We start from the raw sequence: 19,737 nt of genomic DNA, 5'->3' as shown, positions 1-19,737 counted from the left end.
ACACTAGATACTTTTGGAAGGCACACACAGACCTCTACGTCCTTCTCCCCATTTCTTCCTTGTAGGTCAAGGTGCTAAAATGAAATAGATACCCAAATTCAAGCGGTTCTGCTTGGGGAAATCAAGACAATGCTACAGTCCCCTTTTCAATTCCCAGACTCAGCTGGGTCTAGTATTTGGAACATTCCAACCTGCCAAAAGGGCACAAAAGTGGGCCAACCTAATTAAATCAAATGGACCTGATAATACTACCTCCAACCAACTCCTTAAATATCCCTGGTAACACCTTCCCACAGCAGCTCAGTGCTGTTCACCATTTTAGTGCTGAATAATCCAGCCACACTCACCACAACTGCTCACCATGGTGTTAAAGCTTTAAAGTTAGCACAACAGTGTTAATGGAAACAGTGAACCAAATTTTCCCATTATGCTCTTAGTAGCTCTCACTTTATTTTACTCAAACTGATAAAATAGGCCCACAAAGTAAATGAGACATTATTGTATTATTAACTATCATGGCGTCCTAGTCAGTAAACCTGGAGCAGTCATTTAGAGGGTGGTACCTTATGAATTTAAGAAAGTTAATTCACCTTCCAAAGGTGGCTATCTTGTTTACCCCCGGGATGAAGCTTAACTACAAGAGCCTGGACCATTTCCCTCATCCCTTAACAACAACTTTAGTATTCTCTCCATTTCACTGTCACTGATGAGCTTTCTCCCCACTGTCTCTCAGAGATAATGGTTGTGAAGGTAAAGCCTTTGAGTATTGCTTTAGACTGGCATTCACTGTATAGCTCCATTTGGCCTCATTATTTTTTGACATTTTGCCCACTATAGCTCAGACTTTGGGAGATGAAGGAAATGTCACACTTGTTCTGAAAAGAAAACAGCCAGCAAAGCTTTTAATGTGGTCGCTGTGAAGCTGCATACTCAGGAATGGGGGAAGAAACTGCTCTAAATAAATATGAAAGGGAGATTGTTAGACACACTGGAATCAGTTACTAAGAGAAGTCCTAGTATCTCCTACCTAGAATAAATATCAATCTTACTAGTTGAGTTTGGGTGCTGAGTGAAGAAGAAAAGAAGGGGATATGATGAAACCTTACCATCAAGAGAAATGATGACACTAACATCACAAGGGATCTGGTCACCAAAATCTGTTGAATTACATGATTAGAAGATCAGACCAATACATTCTAGAAATGACTTAATGAGGGACATTGACCTTTTTAAAATGGCAAGGGAGAAAAACTAAAGAAAAGGAATGATGGGAGAGGAGGATTTCTTGCCTCCAAGTGGCAATAATCAATTGTCTGAATTTTGTTATGATTGGAAATGTTTTATCCTTTACAAAGATATATACCAACATAGAAATTATTTTCTAGGCATACTATATCTAAAGTTGACCTATCCAGCACTTGTCATTTTTTATAAGATTTTTAATACATTATAACAAAACATATTAAAACCATTAAGCCCACTAAAATGTCATATGGTTAATTCTGTACTTATAACATTCTTATGGGAACTGTCTCCTTCAATGTTGTTTCTCCTGATATACTTTCACATAAACAACAAATGATGTTGGGTAAGATACCCTGTAAATTGTGGATGTTTCAGGTAACACGCTGACAAAGATTGTAAACCATATTTTTTACTTTTAAGTAAACATTTCCTTAAGCTTCCCCTCTCCAATCTTAAGAACTAGATTAAATTTGTAAACTGAAAATAGTTCGACTAGTCCTCTTTTGCTAATTCCATATGATACAGAAAAACCAAGTTTCTATTAAAATTTACACAGTCCATTGGACTCTGCTCATTTCTGTGTCCTACTTATAAGATGCTTTGATATAGCCTTTTAAGATTCTCAATTCCAAACATCTTCTAGGTGCCTAGATACATCAAAGAAGGGATTCTTGAACTTAAAAGATAAGCTTCTTTTTTCTTCTGTCTTACCATTCGATTGGACAAAGTTGCTTTTGTGTGTGTGTGTGTGTGAATACTTCATGCCCACTAGTGGGAATGTCTTAAATCATTATCCTTGATATCTTCATCATCACTATGCAGGGTATATCAGAAATATTGACTAATAGTATGAATAATATTATAAGATATTATAATGATATAATAATTGTTTATCAGTGTCATTATTATGACTATTAATATTAATATAATTACATCATTATCATTATAGTTACTCTTTATGGTGACTCTTAAAGTTTAAAAGGCATTTTTATACATTATCTTATTTCAATCTCAAAACAACCCTGTGAAGTAGGTATGGCAGATATTTTTCCTATTTTATAGAAAAAAAATGAAATTCTGAAATGATTTTCTCATTGAACCAACTGCAATAGAGGAAGCTGGCAACACAGCAGAGAGAACTACTAGGCCTAGAATCAGGAAGATCTGTGTTCACATCTGACCTCAGATACTTAACTACCTTTGTGATTCTAGGCAAGTCACTTAAATGCTATTTGCCTGTTTCCTCATCTGTAAAATAGAGATAATAATAGCACCTACCTCAAAGGTTGTGAGAAGCAAATGAAGTTTTGTTTTTGTTTTTTTTAAAGGGCTTAGGAAAGTTCTTGGCACATAGCAAGCATTATATAAATGCTTATTACTCTTTAAATGCTTGTTTACTTCCTTCTGAAGTAAAAAGGTGAACACAAATCCAGCATTTTCTTCCAATATACCACACAGATTCATATAAGATAAAAAAAGGTGGTTTATAATTTGTCTATTGCTCACACAAATTTCAGAGGTAGCATTGTCCTGGCTAGCTTTATATATTTAATTTATTATTTTAAGCCCTTACTTTCCATCTTAGAATCAGTACTGTGTGTTGGTTCTAAGGCAGAAGAGCAGTAAAGACTAGGCAATGGGGGTTAAGTGACTCGCCCAGGGTCACACAGCTAGGAAGTGTTTGAGGCCAAATTTGAACCCAAGACCTCCCATCTCTAGGCCTGATTCTCAATCCACTGAACCACCTAGCTATCCCCTGGATAGTTTTGAAAGGATTAGGTTTGACCTGGTTTTGGGATTCTGTTTTTTAAACAGCTTTAATACTGTGCCACAGTACTCAGATAAATAAAAGCTACATATTCAGATTAGATACAGCCATCACAGTCATCCACACTACCAAGTTAAAACTTCCTTCACTAACAGTAGCAATTTCTAATCTAGAGAATCTTAAGGCTTCCCATCCATAAAACATCATCTGCTCATCTACACTTAGCAACCAATTATGTAAAGTCTCTACATGATAAACTTTATTCCTTTCCAAAAATCTATTTTAGGTGTCACATACTGAGCTTGAACAATAGAATATAATATGTTTGGCTCTGAATTTTCAGGGGCTATTATAATCATTATGTTGATTTCTTCCTCTAGTTTTCTGGCTTTGGATTGTGTATAAAATGACAGCACTAGCGAGGGTCAGATTCATGATTTGGGGTATTGAAACAAAGGGACAGCTTTTAAGACTTGCCTATATCAAGTTTTTTTGAGAAATGAAAACCAGAGCTACCAAAGGTTTTTACTAGAACACAAGGAAGAAAGGAAACAGCATTTAAAACACTCTGGAAATCTCTGAGGAGACTGACAAGACATTCAAGCAAGTACAAAAAGGAAAAAAGCGAAGGATCCTGCAACCACTATATATCATCTTTAAGTATGGAGAACTGCTACATGGACTTTGATACAAGACAAGAAAGAGAATATTTTAGCTTTATTCTTCCCACAATCAAAGTAAACACTGTCACCTATGTTACAAGGATTAGCTGGTAATTACAGAGTACTAGGCAGAGTCTATAAAATAAATTGTTAATATACAAATACTACATAAATCTAGTCTATGTTTTAAAATGAAAGATTGTAATGTTTTTCTCTTTTTCTAACTAGTAACATAACTGAATGAATTATTAAATATTTACAAAATGTTGTGTCCAAATTATTCATTTGGTGCCAAAAGTTTGCCTCAAAACAGATTTATAAAAACTAGGTTATGGTAATCACTTATATGACAATGATTTGCATAGTATTATTGGACCAAGCACTAGACTCTGACTCTGGAAGACCAGTTCCCAAATCCCAATTCAGATATATACTGGTTGTGTTATTTTGGGGAAATTAAAAACTTTTTAGGCCTTCATTTCCTCAACCAAAATGTGTGGTTATTAGTCTTGATGACCATTAGGGTCCCTTTGGACCTATATTTCTGATCCATTGATATTTATACAATAGTGTAATGTAATGGTAAAACACAGAGCCCTTTTAGTCCTCATTCCACCACTAACTAGAAAGGCAAAGTAATCGACATTTCAGAGTTTCAGTTTTCTTGTCTGTGAAATGAATTAATGATATTTGTACTGTCTACCTTTAGAATTAGAACTGTTGTGAAGAAAACACTTGGTTTTTGTTAAAAAAAAAACACACTCTAGAAAACCAACCTAATTATAATTATAAAACCCAAATTAAATAAGAAATAAAAATTTTAAAATCAATGGAGAACTTAACAAAATTGAAAGCAATATAAGAATAAATAGGAAGCTTTATTTCATTTAATTGATTAATTTATTTGAAACCCTAACCTTCTGTCTTAGAATCAATACTGTGAATTGGTTCCTAGGCAGAAGAGTGGTAAGGGCTAGGCAATGGGGGTTAAGGGACTTGCCCAGGGTCACACAGCTAAGAAGTGTCTGAGGTCAGATTTGAACCCAGGACCTCCTACTTCTGGGCCTGGCTCTCAATCTCCTGAGCCACCCAGCTCCCCCCCCCCCCCAGCTTTATTTTAAAAAGAAAACAAAGTCATTAGACAATTTGACTTAAAGAAAGAAACTAAGTCAATGTTAAAAATGAAAACAGGAGAGGGCAGCTGGGTGGCTCAGTGGATTGAGAGCCAGGCCTGGAGACAGGAGGCCCTGGGTTCAAATCTGGCCTCAGATATTTCCTAGCTGTATGACCCTAGGCAAGACACTTAACCCCCATTGCCTAGCCCTTACCACTCTCCTTCCTTAGAACCAATATACAATATTGCTTCTAAAAGAGAGGGTAAGGGTTTAAAAAAAAATGAAAACTGCAAAATCGCAGCAAAAGACTGATAAGGAAAATCATATTTAAAAACTATTTTACCCAACTTTATGCCAAGATTGACAATTTAAATGAAATGGATATGTCTACAAAAATATAAAACATTCAGATTAACAGAAAAATAATGAACTTAAATTCAATCTTTGAGAAAAAAATTGAGAAGTCAAAAATGAACCACCAAAGAACAAAACTGTAGTTCTAGATGGATCAAAGAAAAATTCATTCCAAGGTCACAAGTTTTTTCCAAAAATTGGAAAAAGGACCCCACTAAATTCCTTCTATGATATAAATGTGGTCTTAATTCCTAAACCAGGGCGAAACAAATCAGAGAAAGAAATCTATGAATAAATAACCTTAATTAAGTAAAATGTAATACTTTTGTTTTCCTTTAGGAGGCATGAAAAAATTTTTCAGTGTACTTGATGGAATTATAGGGTCACTGGATAAATAAAAAATCAGTCATTCTTTGGCCAACAACAACAATAACCAAAAAAAAGCTGCACAGATCAAGGGTCAATCTAGAGTGAAGTTCTGCAGGTAAGAGGAGTGTTCTTCCTCCAGAATCATCTTTCTTCTTGACTGCCAGAATACTGAACTTGATTGGCCAAGTCTATAAGGGATATGTCCTTTACTAAGAGCAAATAGACCACTTCATCTTATTATCTTTGTTACCTACCTCTCATATGCTATACTTTCATCAAGTTGGTTTGGTGGAAGACTCAATTGACCAAAGGCTCCCTTGGTTATTAGCCTCCTACACCTACCATGTACTTACATATCACACATCAGAAAATAAAGCAACCTTTCATTAATAAAATTGTGGCGACTAGTTGGTGGTTGGGATATATATATATATATATATATATATATATATATATATATATATATATATATATATATATATATTCTGCCTGGTGAGCTAAGCTGAAGGGACTTTCTCTAATGGCAATTATAGGTAGTAATTATAGGTAATTATTGAATAACTGATATAGACATCAGGAAATTTTCTTTCTCTTACCTCTTTCCTATATTTCTCTCCTTTCCTATATTCATTTTACTATATTCTTTTACTATTTCTATGTTAATTAAACTAAACTGTTAATTGTTAAAGCTGCTAGAAGTTTTCTTTTCTCTGGCTTAAAGGGATAATATTGATTTACAACTCTACTATATTCTCATTAAAACTTAAATTATTAAAAGCTACTCTCTTATTTTGTCAAAACTCCTATTGTAACCCTTACATCAGGTATATGCAGCATCTATAAGTCATGTTTTGATAAGCACTTAAATACCTCTGATGATGATAACTGCAAAACTATATGGCCTAATATATTTCAGATTCATATGTTACTGATACAAGGAGCCAGGTAAATATGTGTACAAATATACTTTAAACAATTAAAATTCAAGACTGAAGTTCTTTGTCAACTGGAAGAACCATCTGCACACAATTATTGTCATTTGGAAACTCAGCTTGTTAACTTACTTGGACTTTGCCTCCTTCAATAAGGAAGGATCATCTGTGGCCAGATAAACTCTTTTTTTGTCCACATGTATTCTGCGTTCAAGAAGCTGGAAATGCTCTTCAACATGTACCATGTATTCCTCAATGGGATGGAATGCAGCTTCTGTCCCCACTTTGTCTGTACGCCGAACATGAACTCTAGGGAGACAAAAGAAGGAACTTAGACTCTACTAGTGTATAGTTGCAAAGAGCATTGAACAATGGTTATATAAAAGAGAAACTACAGTAGAAAAATCAATTCCATAAAATGCATTCTAACAGAGAAATCAAATGATGAATCAGAAACACATCAAATGGAAGTCTATGATTCCAATTTATATTTCTAATATTAGTGATTTGAAGCTATAGTTCACAAAGTTAATTGTTCACTCTTCTCTTGAAAACTATTTTTAAAAATCACTTGACTATGAATCTCATGGAAAGACAGCTTTTAGTCTTAAATATTTGTGTTAGTTATCTATATATCTTTAATACCCAACCAATGCTTTCCAGAGGTATTTGCTGCAAAGATATTTTCCAAGTCAACATCTTCCCTTCAAATCCTAATTGAATTGATTACATTGGTATAAAAGTTTTTCAATTGCATGTAATCAAAACAACCCATATTACCTTTTGTAATATATTACCTATATCTTGTTTGGTTAAAAATTCTCTATAGTCATCCTTATGAAAGGTAACTAATTTGGCATAGTTTCTCTTCTAAATATTTTATGGTGTGATCTTCAATATTTAGGTCTCATATTTATTTTGAGCTTACTGTAGCATAAGTTAAAAGATACTGAGCTAAATTTAATTTTGGCCAAACTTCTTTAGGCAAGCTATTCTCAGGTAATTTATGTTCTCAGAATAATTGAACATTGAGTTGTGGAATTCAACTGCTTCCAATTCTTCCTTATCTAGTTTTTTCCACTGATGAATTTTTTCCTATTTTTAAACAAATAGCAAAAAAATGTTATTGTTTACTAGTTCATACTTTAATTTGAGATATGTAAAGTTCTATTCTACCTTAACTTTCTACTTTCGAGAACTTTTGTTGCTCCAAATTAATATAATTTTATCTAGATATATAAAGAATCATCTTGGTAATTTAATCAGTATAACACTAAGTTGGTAAATATGAAAATAATTTTAGATAGTATTATCTTTTTTTATTATATTGATATACTTCATGACTCTGAATGTCTTTTCAAATATTTATTTTTTATTTCTTTGGAAAGTTTTTTGTAGTTCTACCTATACAAGTCTTAAATGTGCCTTGGTAGACTGGTAAATAGTTTGTGGATTTTGTAGTTATTCTGAATAGGCTTTCCCTTTCTATTATTTTTTTACTGGGTTTTGTTATTGTTACATAGAAATGCTGTTGGTTTTCACAGGTTTATTTTCTATCTTGCTAGCTCAGTGCAACTATTTTCTTAGTTCACTGCTTTGTTGATTCTTTGGAGTTTTCTGTGTAAACTATCAAGTCATCAGCAAAAAGAAATGGTTTTATTCTTCTATTTGTCCATTTTTAGGCCTTTATTGGCTTTCATTTGTCTTACTGATATCACTTGAACTATGTCTAAAACAAAAGGGCATATCTTTCCTTTATTCCTGTGTTTAATGGGAAAATTTCTAGTTTCCCTATTGCATAAAATGCCAGCATTTGGTTTTAGATTTAATGAATCATGGTAAACTTCATATATGAAATACCAGTTTAACCAATGGGACTTGCTTGGTAAATATTTACATTTAAATAACTTCCACTTGTAAAATTCTATAACTTTTCAGTTATAATAACTTTGTATTCTTATATCATGGTAAGGTCATTCTCCTCATTTACAAACAGAATAAATGGCTCTAATACTCTAAGTGATCATAAAGTTGCTGCATTATCAGCCCTTCCACCTTGAATTCTAGTCTCAAAGGAATTAAACTCCTCCTTCCTGGTCCTCTGAAACTAAAGAAAGCAGCTTAGAGAGTGGGTAATGCTAAACAGGGAAACACTCAACCTTCTTTGCTGCTTTTTTTGTAGAGTTTCTTTATAATGTGCTGGAGAGAAAGGAAAAAGTAATTGAGAGATGATGATGATGATATGGCATTGTGAGTTGAATGATATCAAGGAAAGAGAGAAGGAACCTGAGCTGGTGAAATGACATTGATGCTTATCATTATTTCCATTTGCACTTGTGAAGTAACCAAACATATTGGTTAACGGCATCAATACATAGCTCTAGGGTAGGGAAAAGCTCAATCAAATGTACATTTTAGAAAAAATACTGGGACAAATTTATATTTATAGAAAATACAAGAATCATTACCTGTAAAATAACAGGGTTGGATTAAATAATTTAGAGTCCCTTCTACTGCTAAATCTATGATCCTATGAATTGAATTTAAGCTGTTTTTATAAAGGAAATGTGCCACTGAACAGAGAATAACCTTATATAGGTCAGATCCTGCCTGAAGGCTTTACCTTTGACATTCCAAATCTAAGATCTTCATTAGGATTCTTACTTGCTTACAACATTTCCTGACACCTCTCCTTTAACATAAGCATAATGTTAAGTAAAGGTACATGTGGTGAACCTGAGAGGACCTAAGATATTTTTTTTATGTAATTTGAATAACTCATGTCTTTTTCCTTAAAGTAATTTTTAGGTAGTAGGTACATAAAACAGTATCAAACTAGTATAAAAGTTTTTTAAACATTTATTAATTGTTTATTATGTGTTAAGTTCTAGTTATATAAAGTAAAGTAAAAAGTTTCTGTCCTCAAGATCACAGTCTAATGGGGGAGATATAAACAACAAGGCACATATAAGATAAAAACTTGAGTAGATGGAAGGTAATCTCAGAGGAGAGTAGTCATTAGTAGCTGGAGGTCTATTACAGAAGTTAAGGCTTGCACTGAGACTTTCAGAAAGCCAGGAGAGGTATGAGTTAGAGGTGAGGAAGGAAAGCATGCAGGCATGGGAGACAGGCAGGGAATAAGCACAGACCAGAGATGGCATATTGAGGGCAAGTAGGTCTGTTCAAATGGATCGTGGAGTGTATGGAGGGGGAAAAAAAGTTATTATTAGAGAATCATAGATATAGAGCTAGATGGAACCTCCAAGACTATCTAGTTTGACACATTTGACACATGAGGAAACTTTGGCTCTTTGTTGCTGAGTGATTTGTCCAACCTCGTATAGGTAGTATCAGAGGAAGGATTTGAATTCTGATTTCTGACTCCAAATCCAGAACTCTGGCTCTTAAAACAAATCAAAGAAATGTTATAAGGATGACATCCTTACTTCATGGCCCCATTAGGCTGCCTGATTTCATATTTTATCCTACAAAATTAATAGTTTCAATTTGATTAATTTCTCTAGAAAGGGGAAAGAATTCTAATTATACAGGCTGTCCTGGTTCCAGTGCCAGTCTATGGATTAAGAATTAGCATCTCAGCTGTTCTAGGAAAATGTAGGGGTTTTGGGGAGTGATTATCTGAGAGGTGACCAGGTACATGAGGTATATTTTTCGGTTTCTTGGTGGAGGTGTGAAAACATGTTGAAGAATACTGGACACCCCCAAATTCATTGTAAATTCTGATACAGATTAAAATATGAATAAGCAGATCAGATTCTTACCCGATAACTGGATGCTTGAAACCAAGCTTTTTGGTGGCCTCTTCAATTTCCTTTTCTAACCAAGGCTGTGGACGGATTAAGTATTTGACAAACTGGGAAACCCACCATACGGCAGGATCTCCATGGATCCTCACTAGTCGATCTGCAAGGTCTTCTGGAACAGCCAGTGGTAAATAAGGTGGCCGTGGATGAAGGCTGTCAACAATGGGAAGCTCTACCACTTGAATGTTTTTGTCATTTATCTCACCTACAAGAGAAGATCACAATGTACAATGAACCTTAATGGGTATGCCATCCTGGTGACTGAGTCAAAAACATGATCCAAAGTTGGCAATGAACATTCCAAATGGTCAACATAGGATATTAACATGATGCCAACAGGGATAGAGGAATTGGAATGGTTCTGGTTTTTGTTGTTGCTGTTTCTGAAATATGAATATGAGCTTACTCACTACAATTTGTCAAAATAAACCAGAAAATGGGAAGTAGAAAGCACAGTGATTCTTGCAAATCATTACTGTCTGGGGCTGCCTAATAGTTCCAATTGTAAGCCAAGCATCTGTCTCTATTTAAGGAAAAAATGATTATCCTAAAAAAATAACTGGATAATCCTGAAGTATCTTTAGTACCCAGAGAGACTTATTTTTGTACTAACCAGTCCTTAGGGCTTATTTCTTAATGAAAACAATAAAATCAGTGTTTATTGTATATTGATCTGCCTGACATTTGAAAGTTAGGATGGAAGTGAAATATTCCGTTTGTAGTAGGCTATTTCTCTCGGCACCTAGCCCTCATATGCTATTAAAGATACTGCCATATAACAAATTTTTATAACATAATGTTAAGCAAATACAAGGCAAAATGAGCAGCTAGGGTCCCCAGAGTTGATGCATATTAAGACTGTAACAATAATAACCAGAAGACAGAAAGATACCAGCAGAAAGATTGAGTATTAAATGTACTGAATTAAATTTTCAATAATGAAAGGTATTAACCTGAACATACAAAATAATTTCAGTTAGGATGTTGTCATCCTGCATAATGAATTAGAATCACAGTTAATCATTGGACCATTAATGAAAGAAAGCATTTGTGGCAAATAAACCTTGAAATTTAAAATGTATTCTCCATCAAAATAAACTACATACTTCAAATTCCATTTTTCTGCACATTTGCAAAATGTTTTGAAAAATTATTAAATGATCTGGTCAATAAACATGGTCAGTCAAGCCAATGACTTCCTTCAATAGAAGAAATAATGCTTTGTATAAGTTATAATTAAAATTATCTATTTAATATTTTCACTTACATTCCAGCATTTCAAGACCCTTATAAACAAAGCTCTTGAAACATGACATTTGTTACACCAATAAAAGGCAAGTGGCAAGAATTTACCACTGCTATTGCACAGTTCACTAGTTAAGGAAGAGCTTGCTTTGGCACTTCTATCATATGAGAAGCAGCAATTAGGCTTGTTCAGAAAAAGAATGAGATGCATTTTTCAATTACATCAATATAACCAGAGTCATCCATGAGGTATGGCAAACTGAGGCTACCTACGCAGTATTCAGGAAGCCATGAAGATGCATAATAATCCAGGCATGGGCATTGCTCTGACTGCAAATAAATTACTATTCTTCCTTCCAAATGAATCTCCTAGGACTTAGAGCTTGAAGAGAATTTGGAGGTTCCTTGATTTAGCAATCACCAAGTTCACCTTTTTTTTTTTTTGCAAGTGAGGATTATCAAGGCAAAGTTATGAATCAACTCCTCCCTTCCCCCTTTTTAATATGAAATCTCCTGCTTTCAAGCAACTTTCTTATAATCTACTTTTCCATTCTAGGGTGCTTTTTGACTTTTCAATTTAACCAGATGCAGATTTCTTCTGTACAAAAGAAAAAAAAATGTGGGAAAAGACTTTACATAGAATGGTCTATTCTGTACCCACCCCTCTTACCAATAGCTTTTAGAAGGAAAGGCACCCATCACCAAAACCTACAAAGAAAAAAGCTCCATGTAATACTAAAGATTTTTATATTTTTAAAATGAGTTAAGAACTACCTAATCTCAACTGCATTAATATTAAATATCTAGAAAGCGATTAAGCCAAGGATGTTTTCATTTACAAATTAAAATAATTTTTCATTTTCTGTCAAGTACAAAAGATTAGTGTCCCTCAGTGAGGCTAGACTATAAGCATAATAAAAGAAAAGGAGTTATATCTGATTTTAGTAGAAAGTGTTAGGAGAGTAATTTAGGGACGGGACCAGATGGACAGGTTTGGGTCAGCATCAGAAGATTAACAGGTTTAAGAAGGCCAACAAACCCAGTCAGGCAGAGACTGACACACACAAGATCACTTCAATAAAATGGGAAGTAGGTTTAATAAAAGAAATAAGGTAGAAGGGTATGGGATAACCTATAGCTAATTTCCTAATGAATACCTTAGGATCTATTATCTCTTCACAGAGATTTCTTCAGGTGATTTTCCCCTACTCAAATCCTTCCTAACTGCCTAAATTCCCAGTCCCTGATCTTGGCTAAATTAAACTAAACCCCCCTTAGCTGGTTTTAAGGAAAGGGTCTGTGTAAGTGTAATCCAAAAGGACCTAGGCCTGGTCTCACAATCAGATGCAAAATGGTTCAGGATCACCAAGAACTACAGTAGATAAAACTAATCAGCAAAGCAGGCAAGGCAGCAGAGTAGCAGAGCAGTGAGGGCAGTCGGACAGCAAAACAGAATAGGGAATTCAGGGTAATATAAGGTAGTATCAGCCACTAAGGAGAAGCAGCCTGTCTCTCCAGGTCAAACCTAGAGAAAGACCCCTAAACCTCAGTTAACTGTCTCTCCCTTACTTTCCCATTCTAGAATTCTCTCCCTATTAGTCTCATGCCCCTTGCAAAGTTTCGCTAATCCTCTCTTCCTTATAACACAAGGCACTTCTTCATTTAGATGGCTATTGATGAGTATAATAGATATCGGACTTACCACCTGGGGTGAGAAGGGGAGGGAGAGAGAATATCTGACTTTTTAAAATGCCAAAAAACAATTGTCAAAAACTGTTTCTACATGTAATTGCAAAAACAAACAAACAAACAAACAAACAAACAAACAAACAAACAGGAGAGAGAAAAAAAAGATGTCCACTTGACCAGTTATCACCTTTTTTTAGAATACAGGAAAAATCCAGAAGAAGAATAAAGAAGAAGGAAGAAGAAAAAAGGAGTACAAGTGGAAGCATTTATATAGTATCTACTACCTGCCAGGTACTGTGCTAAGCACTTTTTACAAATATTTGATCAAATATCATTTGATCCTCACAGCAACCTTGTAAGAATATCCCCATTTAACAGTTGAAGAAACTGAGGCAAACAGAGGTTAAGAGACTTGCCCAGAGTCAGACAATTAGTAAGTATCCAAGACTGGATTTGTATTCAAATTTTCTTGACTCTAGGCCCAGTGTTCTATAGGAGAAAGGGGAGAAAGAGGAGGGAAAGATTGATTTCCTATGAAGACTATAGGGATGTGTGAGAAAACATATATACTAATGCAAAGTGGAATAAGCAGAACCAGTATTAAAGGAAAAAAACTGATTGCAACAGTGATGTAAATGCATGCAGCACATGATATAGAATGTAGAATTTGGGTTTTGTTATTGTTGCTTTAAATTTTAAAACTTGGTTGTTGGTTACATTATAATTCCCAGGTGTCTCCCTCTCTTTTCCATACTAGAGAAGGCATCATTTGATCTCCCCCCCCCCCCCCATATAGATAGTTGTAGATATAGATATACTGTATCCCAGGGGCAGCTAGAAGGCATAGTGGGGATTAAGAGCCAGGTCTAGGTGGGGGGAGGTCCTGGGCTCAAATCTAGTCTCAGTGACCCTGGGCAAGTCACTTAACCCCCACTGCCTAGCCCTTATTGCTCTTCTGCCTTGGAGTCAATAAACAGCATTGATTCCAAAACAGAAAGTAAGAGCTAAGAAAAAAACCTCAACTATGTCTTATTTATTTCTATTTATCAAATCTTTCTTTGTAAGTAGACATATACAAGTTATTCTTCAAAAAATGTTTCTGATGCTGTATATAATACTCTCTTGGTTCTGTTCATTTCACTCTTTGTACTTTCATGTAGGTCTTACACTATTAAAAAAAATTAATCTGCTTGTCATTTCTTATGGTGCCATAGTAATTCCATCAGAATCATATGCCCCAAGTTGTCTAGACATTCGCCATTTGATGGGCATCCTGTCAAGTTCCAATTCTTTTCCACTACAAATGGAGTTACTATAAACATTTTAAAACACATACGTTCCTCTTCCTTTTTCCCTGATTACTTTGGGAAATAAATCTAACAGTGGTATTGCTAGGTCAAGAGGTATACCTCTTATAACTCTTTGGGCATAAAAGAAGGAGGTCTAGTAGTATCCTATTTTAAACTGTATTATAAAGTAATAACTAACAAAATGATCTGGTATTGAACTTGCTTGATGTATTGGTTTGTTTCTTTGATAGTCATTGATATAAGCATTGACACTCAGGAGTGAGAGAGGGATACATATATTGAGAAATGCTGATGATGTTAAGAACAAGTATATTAATATGAATATTTCTTATAGAAAAAAAATTCCCCTAGAAGGTGTTTAATCTCTTGCTTTCTAATTTTTTTTAATGGCATGAACTTTTATATTCAGGTCATAAATGCAATTTAAGCTTATTGTAGAATCTGGTACAAGTTTATAGACAATGTAATTTCTGCTGAACTGCTTACTAGTTTTAACAGTTCTTGTAAAAAAGAAAATAGTTCCCTCATTAATTTATGTTCTAGTGTTTATCAAACTTAGCAATTGTTTGTTTATTGCTCATCCAATCTGTCCTAATGACCTACTTAAAAAAGTTTTTGATAACTTTTGTGGTTTTTTTTTTAGTACTGCTAAGCCTCCTTTATTTGTAATTTTTCTCATTTTTACCTTGAGATTCTAGTGCTTTCATTTTTCCAAATGAGTTCTATTATTCTGTTTATTTCTAAAAAAAGTGTCTCCTTGGTAATTTTTGGGTATGGTTCATTAACCTGAATAACATTTTTATTTTCAACATATTGGGATGGTCCAACCATGAACACTGAATATCTTTCCATTTATTTTAATTTCTGTAAAAAGTATTCATGGTAATTATATAAACTTTATGTGAATCTTCATAGGCTACTAGACATTTTATGGATTTTGTAGTTATTTTGAATGGAATTTTTCTGACCATTTCTTCCTGGTTCTCATTAGTACTGTATTGATATATACTCATGATTTTGTGGGTGTGTTTTTATCTTGCTATCTTGCTGCAATTAATTACTATAACAATTCATTTATTCACTGATTCAATAGTGTATTCTAAGTACCCTATTAAGTTACATCCAAATAGGGAAAACCTTTAAAGGTTATGTTTTCATACTGAATTCTCTACTCATTTGGAGGGTGGGGAGTGGGAGGGAGAATTTGATCCCTTTATGTATGGGAATATGATTTTAAAGTTTGTAGTGTCTTCCATTTTGTGTTTGTGTTGTCTCTCTCTCTTATTACGTAATGTTTTTATGTTTGGTTGTTTTCCCCTCTTATTGGTATAGCTAAAATATCTATAATGTTGTCAAACACAAGGTTCAGTAACCTGGTTATATTGAGAAAACTTCTAGTGTTTCTCATTTATAAATAATGCTAACTCTATTTTTTTTTAAGTGCGTTTAGGGGGCAGCTGGGTGGTTCAGTGGATTGAGAACCAGGCCTAGAGACGGGAGGTCATGGGTTTGTTAAGGTCCGGGATTTTACCCACCACCATGGAAGTCCATGAACAATGCAAACTGGCAGAGAGGAGCCATTTATTGAACTGATACGCGCATCAGTGGGAACCTCTATCGTCAGAGTTCCGAGTTGCTTCTGACAGGCTGGGCTTTTTATACTTTTCTGTAGGTACCTTATCTACTATATACCATCCTTGGAATTTTGCCTGCATGTATGGCTCTTATGGGCTTCCTACTATTCTTGGAGCTTTGACAATTCTATATTGTTGGGGTCCCCCTGACCTGTTGTTTGACATATTTGTTGGGGTCTTCCTGGCCTTTATCTGGTACCTACTGCAGCTGGAGGTTTGGCATATTTACGGTTCTGACAAGTTTCTCAAGGCTGACCAGCTCATTAGGCCTTCCTGCTAGGATTTGGTATATTTACCGTTCTGACAGGTCAGCTTGTTAGGCCCTCAAGTTTGGCCATTTTCCAGCCTCCCTCAGGTTCAAATATGGCCTCAGACACTGCCTATCTGTGTGACCCTGGGCAAGTCACTTAACCCCCATTGTCTAGCTCTTACTGTTCTTCTGCCTTAGAACTAATACCCAGTATTGATTCTATGGAAGGTAAGGGTTTTTTTTTTAAAGTGCTTTTAATTAGAATAAAATCTATTTGTTTCATAATTTTTCAAAAACATGAATGAGTATTATATTGTGAAAACATTTTTCTGCAGCTATTAAAATAGTGTCATAATTGTTTTTATTATTAGTTATTCTCATTTTTATACTAATTCTAAACCATTTTTGTGTCTTTGATATGAATCCCACTTAGTCATACTTTTTTTGGGAAATATTGTTGTAGTCTTTGTGAAAATATTTTATTCTGTTTTGCCTCTTCCAGGTTCAAACAGGTACTTGATTGTCTCATGAGAGGATTTTGGTATAGATACTAATACCTTTTAATATTTAATAGAATTCACTTATACTGGCACCAAGCTTCCTTCCTCTACTCTCTATACAATTCATTTATGGCTAGCTTGATTTATTTTTATAATATTAAATTGTTTACTATCTATTTTTTGTTTTCTTGGTTGGGTATTTTATATTTTTGTAGATACTCTTCAGTTTCTTTTGAATTATCCATTTTCCTGGCATATAATTTTGCATAATAGTTTCCGATAGTTTGTTTTATTTTTGCGTCAATACCCTGTTAATTTTTTATTTTGGTATCTTTTATTTTTTTCTTTTTCTTGATAAGGCAGGCAAATAGCTTGTTGATTTCAGTATTTAGGAAAGATTTTTGTTTATAAGTTCTATATTCTTTTTATATTAGTTTCTCTCTGTCTACTCTAATTTACAATACTCCTTTCTTTTGTTCTTGTTTTAAGATCATTAATTTATTTTTAATTACATGCTCAAATAATTTCTCTCTCTCTTTTTTTTTGTTAATATAAATTTTCAGTGTTTTCTAATGACTACTTTAGCTGTATTTCCCAAATCTAGGTTGTTCTTTCTTTAACATAAATATTTATTTTTTTCTATAATTTGTTGGGGTTCCCCCCAATCATTATTTGGGGTATCATTACTTAATTCCATCTTTTACTCCCATTTCCTTTATCCATTACTAATTTAATTACATTTGGTTTGTAAATAAGGTGTTTGTTACTTCTGTTTTTTAAAATATTTGTTTCTGATTACTTTAGACCTTGATATTTGATCAGTTTTTATAAAAATAATGAAAAATACATGTGGATAATGAGAAATATTTATAGATTTTAGTATTTTTATTTAGAAGCAATCAAGGTCAGTTATAACTAGTTTTAACAACAATTTCTTCAGTTCATATATTCCTTCCTATTTTCTTTCTGTTTCTTGATTTAGCCAGTTCTGGGAAGTTAACATGTTACTATCAATGTCTTTTTTGCAATATGCTTAGTTTTTCTTTTATGAGCTTAGCCATGGTGCCATTTGGTACATATACATTTGTTTTTTTTTTAATCCTTTTTGCTTTTGACTTTATCTATTTTTATTGTTGGGGTCTGGTATCACAACTGCAACTTCAACTCTTTTTAGAGTTGCCTGTCAGAAATATAGCAGACTTTGTTCTAGCCTTCTCATTTTCTACATGCCTATGCTTAAGTGTGTTTCTTTTGTGCAATAAATTGTTGGGTTGTATGTTTATACCAATTCATCAATTCTTTTTATTTTTATTAAGAAGAAATCAATCCAGTTAACTATAGTAATAATTTTAGAGTTTAAGTTGGTTTTCATTTTTTGCTCTGTCACTCTCTCCCTCATCTTTCCTTTCTCTTTTCTAGTTGAGATAAAAGTATGATACTTAATTTTCCATGCCCCTCTCCCACAAACCTCATCCATTCTTCTATTTTAGTGATATTCATTTGGAATTTTCTTTTACCAGAAACATTTTCATTCTACTCTCTCTTTTTAAAAACTCTTTACCCCTTCTAGGAAATCTGTAGAATCAGTTCCAAGGAATGTTGATATTTTATGGAGGTAATAAACAAGGTGAAGTGGGAAGAGCTTACCCTAACTTGGATAAATAGTCCCCTTCTTTTTATTTTCATTCATTACTCATATTTTTTGGCTAACTTTCAGTTTTATTGACGTTTTGCTTTTATATTAAATATATTTAAAGATTACCCCCCATTTTGTAAGAAGTCTCTTTATAACAAAATAAAAGAGTTAAGTAAGACTAACAAAATGGTGACCTCATGTGAAATTATATGCAATATTCATTTTATACCTCTATTAGCCCCACCTCCTTATAAAAAAAATCAGAATCCAATTTTCTATACTTCCCACCCCACTGGAAAAATTAATCTTAATTCATTACATATAACTTTAATTAATTATAATATACATAGTCAAGCAAAATATTGTTACGGATTAATTAGTATTGATATGAATAACCCTTAGAGTAGGATTTTCACCTTCTCCTGACTAGGGTTTGTTATAAATATATTGATAATAGGTGTTGAATATTGATAGCCAGTAAGTAATGACCAGCTGTTATAATACACTAGAGCTGTCAGGGTTAACCTATTTGAAGGTGGTGGATAGAAGGATTTCTTTTAGAGGTAGGGAAAGGAATATAGAAGGTAGGAAACTAGGAGTTAGGAATAGGACAGGAATCTCTAAACCCAACACTAAGATTTCTAAATAACCCCCCCCCCCAAACCAATTGGCTGCTTTATTTGCAGCTTCTTCGTTTCTACAGATCAGACCTAACTTAAACTATACTAAGTTATCTTTAATAATATTTCTATCTAATTAAAATTATGCTATGAACTCCTAACGTAATATCTAAAATCTTCACAGAGAAACTGATGAAGCTTCTCCCTCTCTGAAGTCAGAGAAGACAAGGCCTCTGACTGCTTCTCTCTCCACTCAAATTAACTGCCTCTTTTAGTTGACACAAACAGCTCTCTAGCTCCCCCTCAGGTTATGAGGAGAAAAGCTCTCAGTAATACACACTTTTTCTCAGCTTAGTTTGTTTATCTCAAACTCTCAAAGTAATGATCTAGATGTTACTAAAAGATCTTTTCTCTGAGAGAATGACCCAGTAACTAGCTGCCAAGGAAGTCAGAGAGACCGGACCCAGAACTCCAACTGACTCTTTCTTTTATCACAGGCCTCTTAAAGTGACCGAGGGCCAGAGCCATCTCCTTTGCTTTCTTCAAGGAGACAGCGTGATATTTCTAAACCTTCCTTTAACATA

The 19,737-nt window shown here is 34.0% G+C and overlaps 1 protein-coding gene across 30 annotated transcripts in view; it reads right to left on the bottom strand.

Annotated features, from left to right (window-relative positions):
• The window catches only part of FUT8 (fucosyltransferase 8), a 461,812-nt gene that overhangs the window by 12,963 nt on the left and 429,112 nt on the right, over window positions 1-19,737 (bottom strand). For all 30 annotated transcript variants that reach the window (XM_056810912.1, XM_007473055.3, XM_056810923.1 and 27 more), the window contains 2 exons: window positions 10,228-10,474; window positions 6,578-6,754 (listed from right to left, as the gene is read on the bottom strand). In XM_056810912.1, coding sequence (XP_056666890.1) covers window positions 6,578-6,754; window positions 10,228-10,474 — 424 coding nt within the window. The remainder of the gene's footprint in view (window positions 1-6,577; window positions 6,755-10,227; window positions 10,475-19,737) is intronic.

The sequence above is a fragment of the Monodelphis domestica genome, chromosome 1, assembly GCF_027887165.1.
Source record: "Monodelphis domestica isolate mMonDom1 chromosome 1, mMonDom1.pri, whole genome shotgun sequence".
NCBI lineage: Eukaryota > Metazoa > Chordata > Mammalia > Didelphimorphia > Didelphidae > Monodelphis > Monodelphis domestica.
The sequence above is the reverse complement of the archived record's forward strand: the minus strand, read 5'-3'. Positions and strand labels throughout refer to the sequence as shown.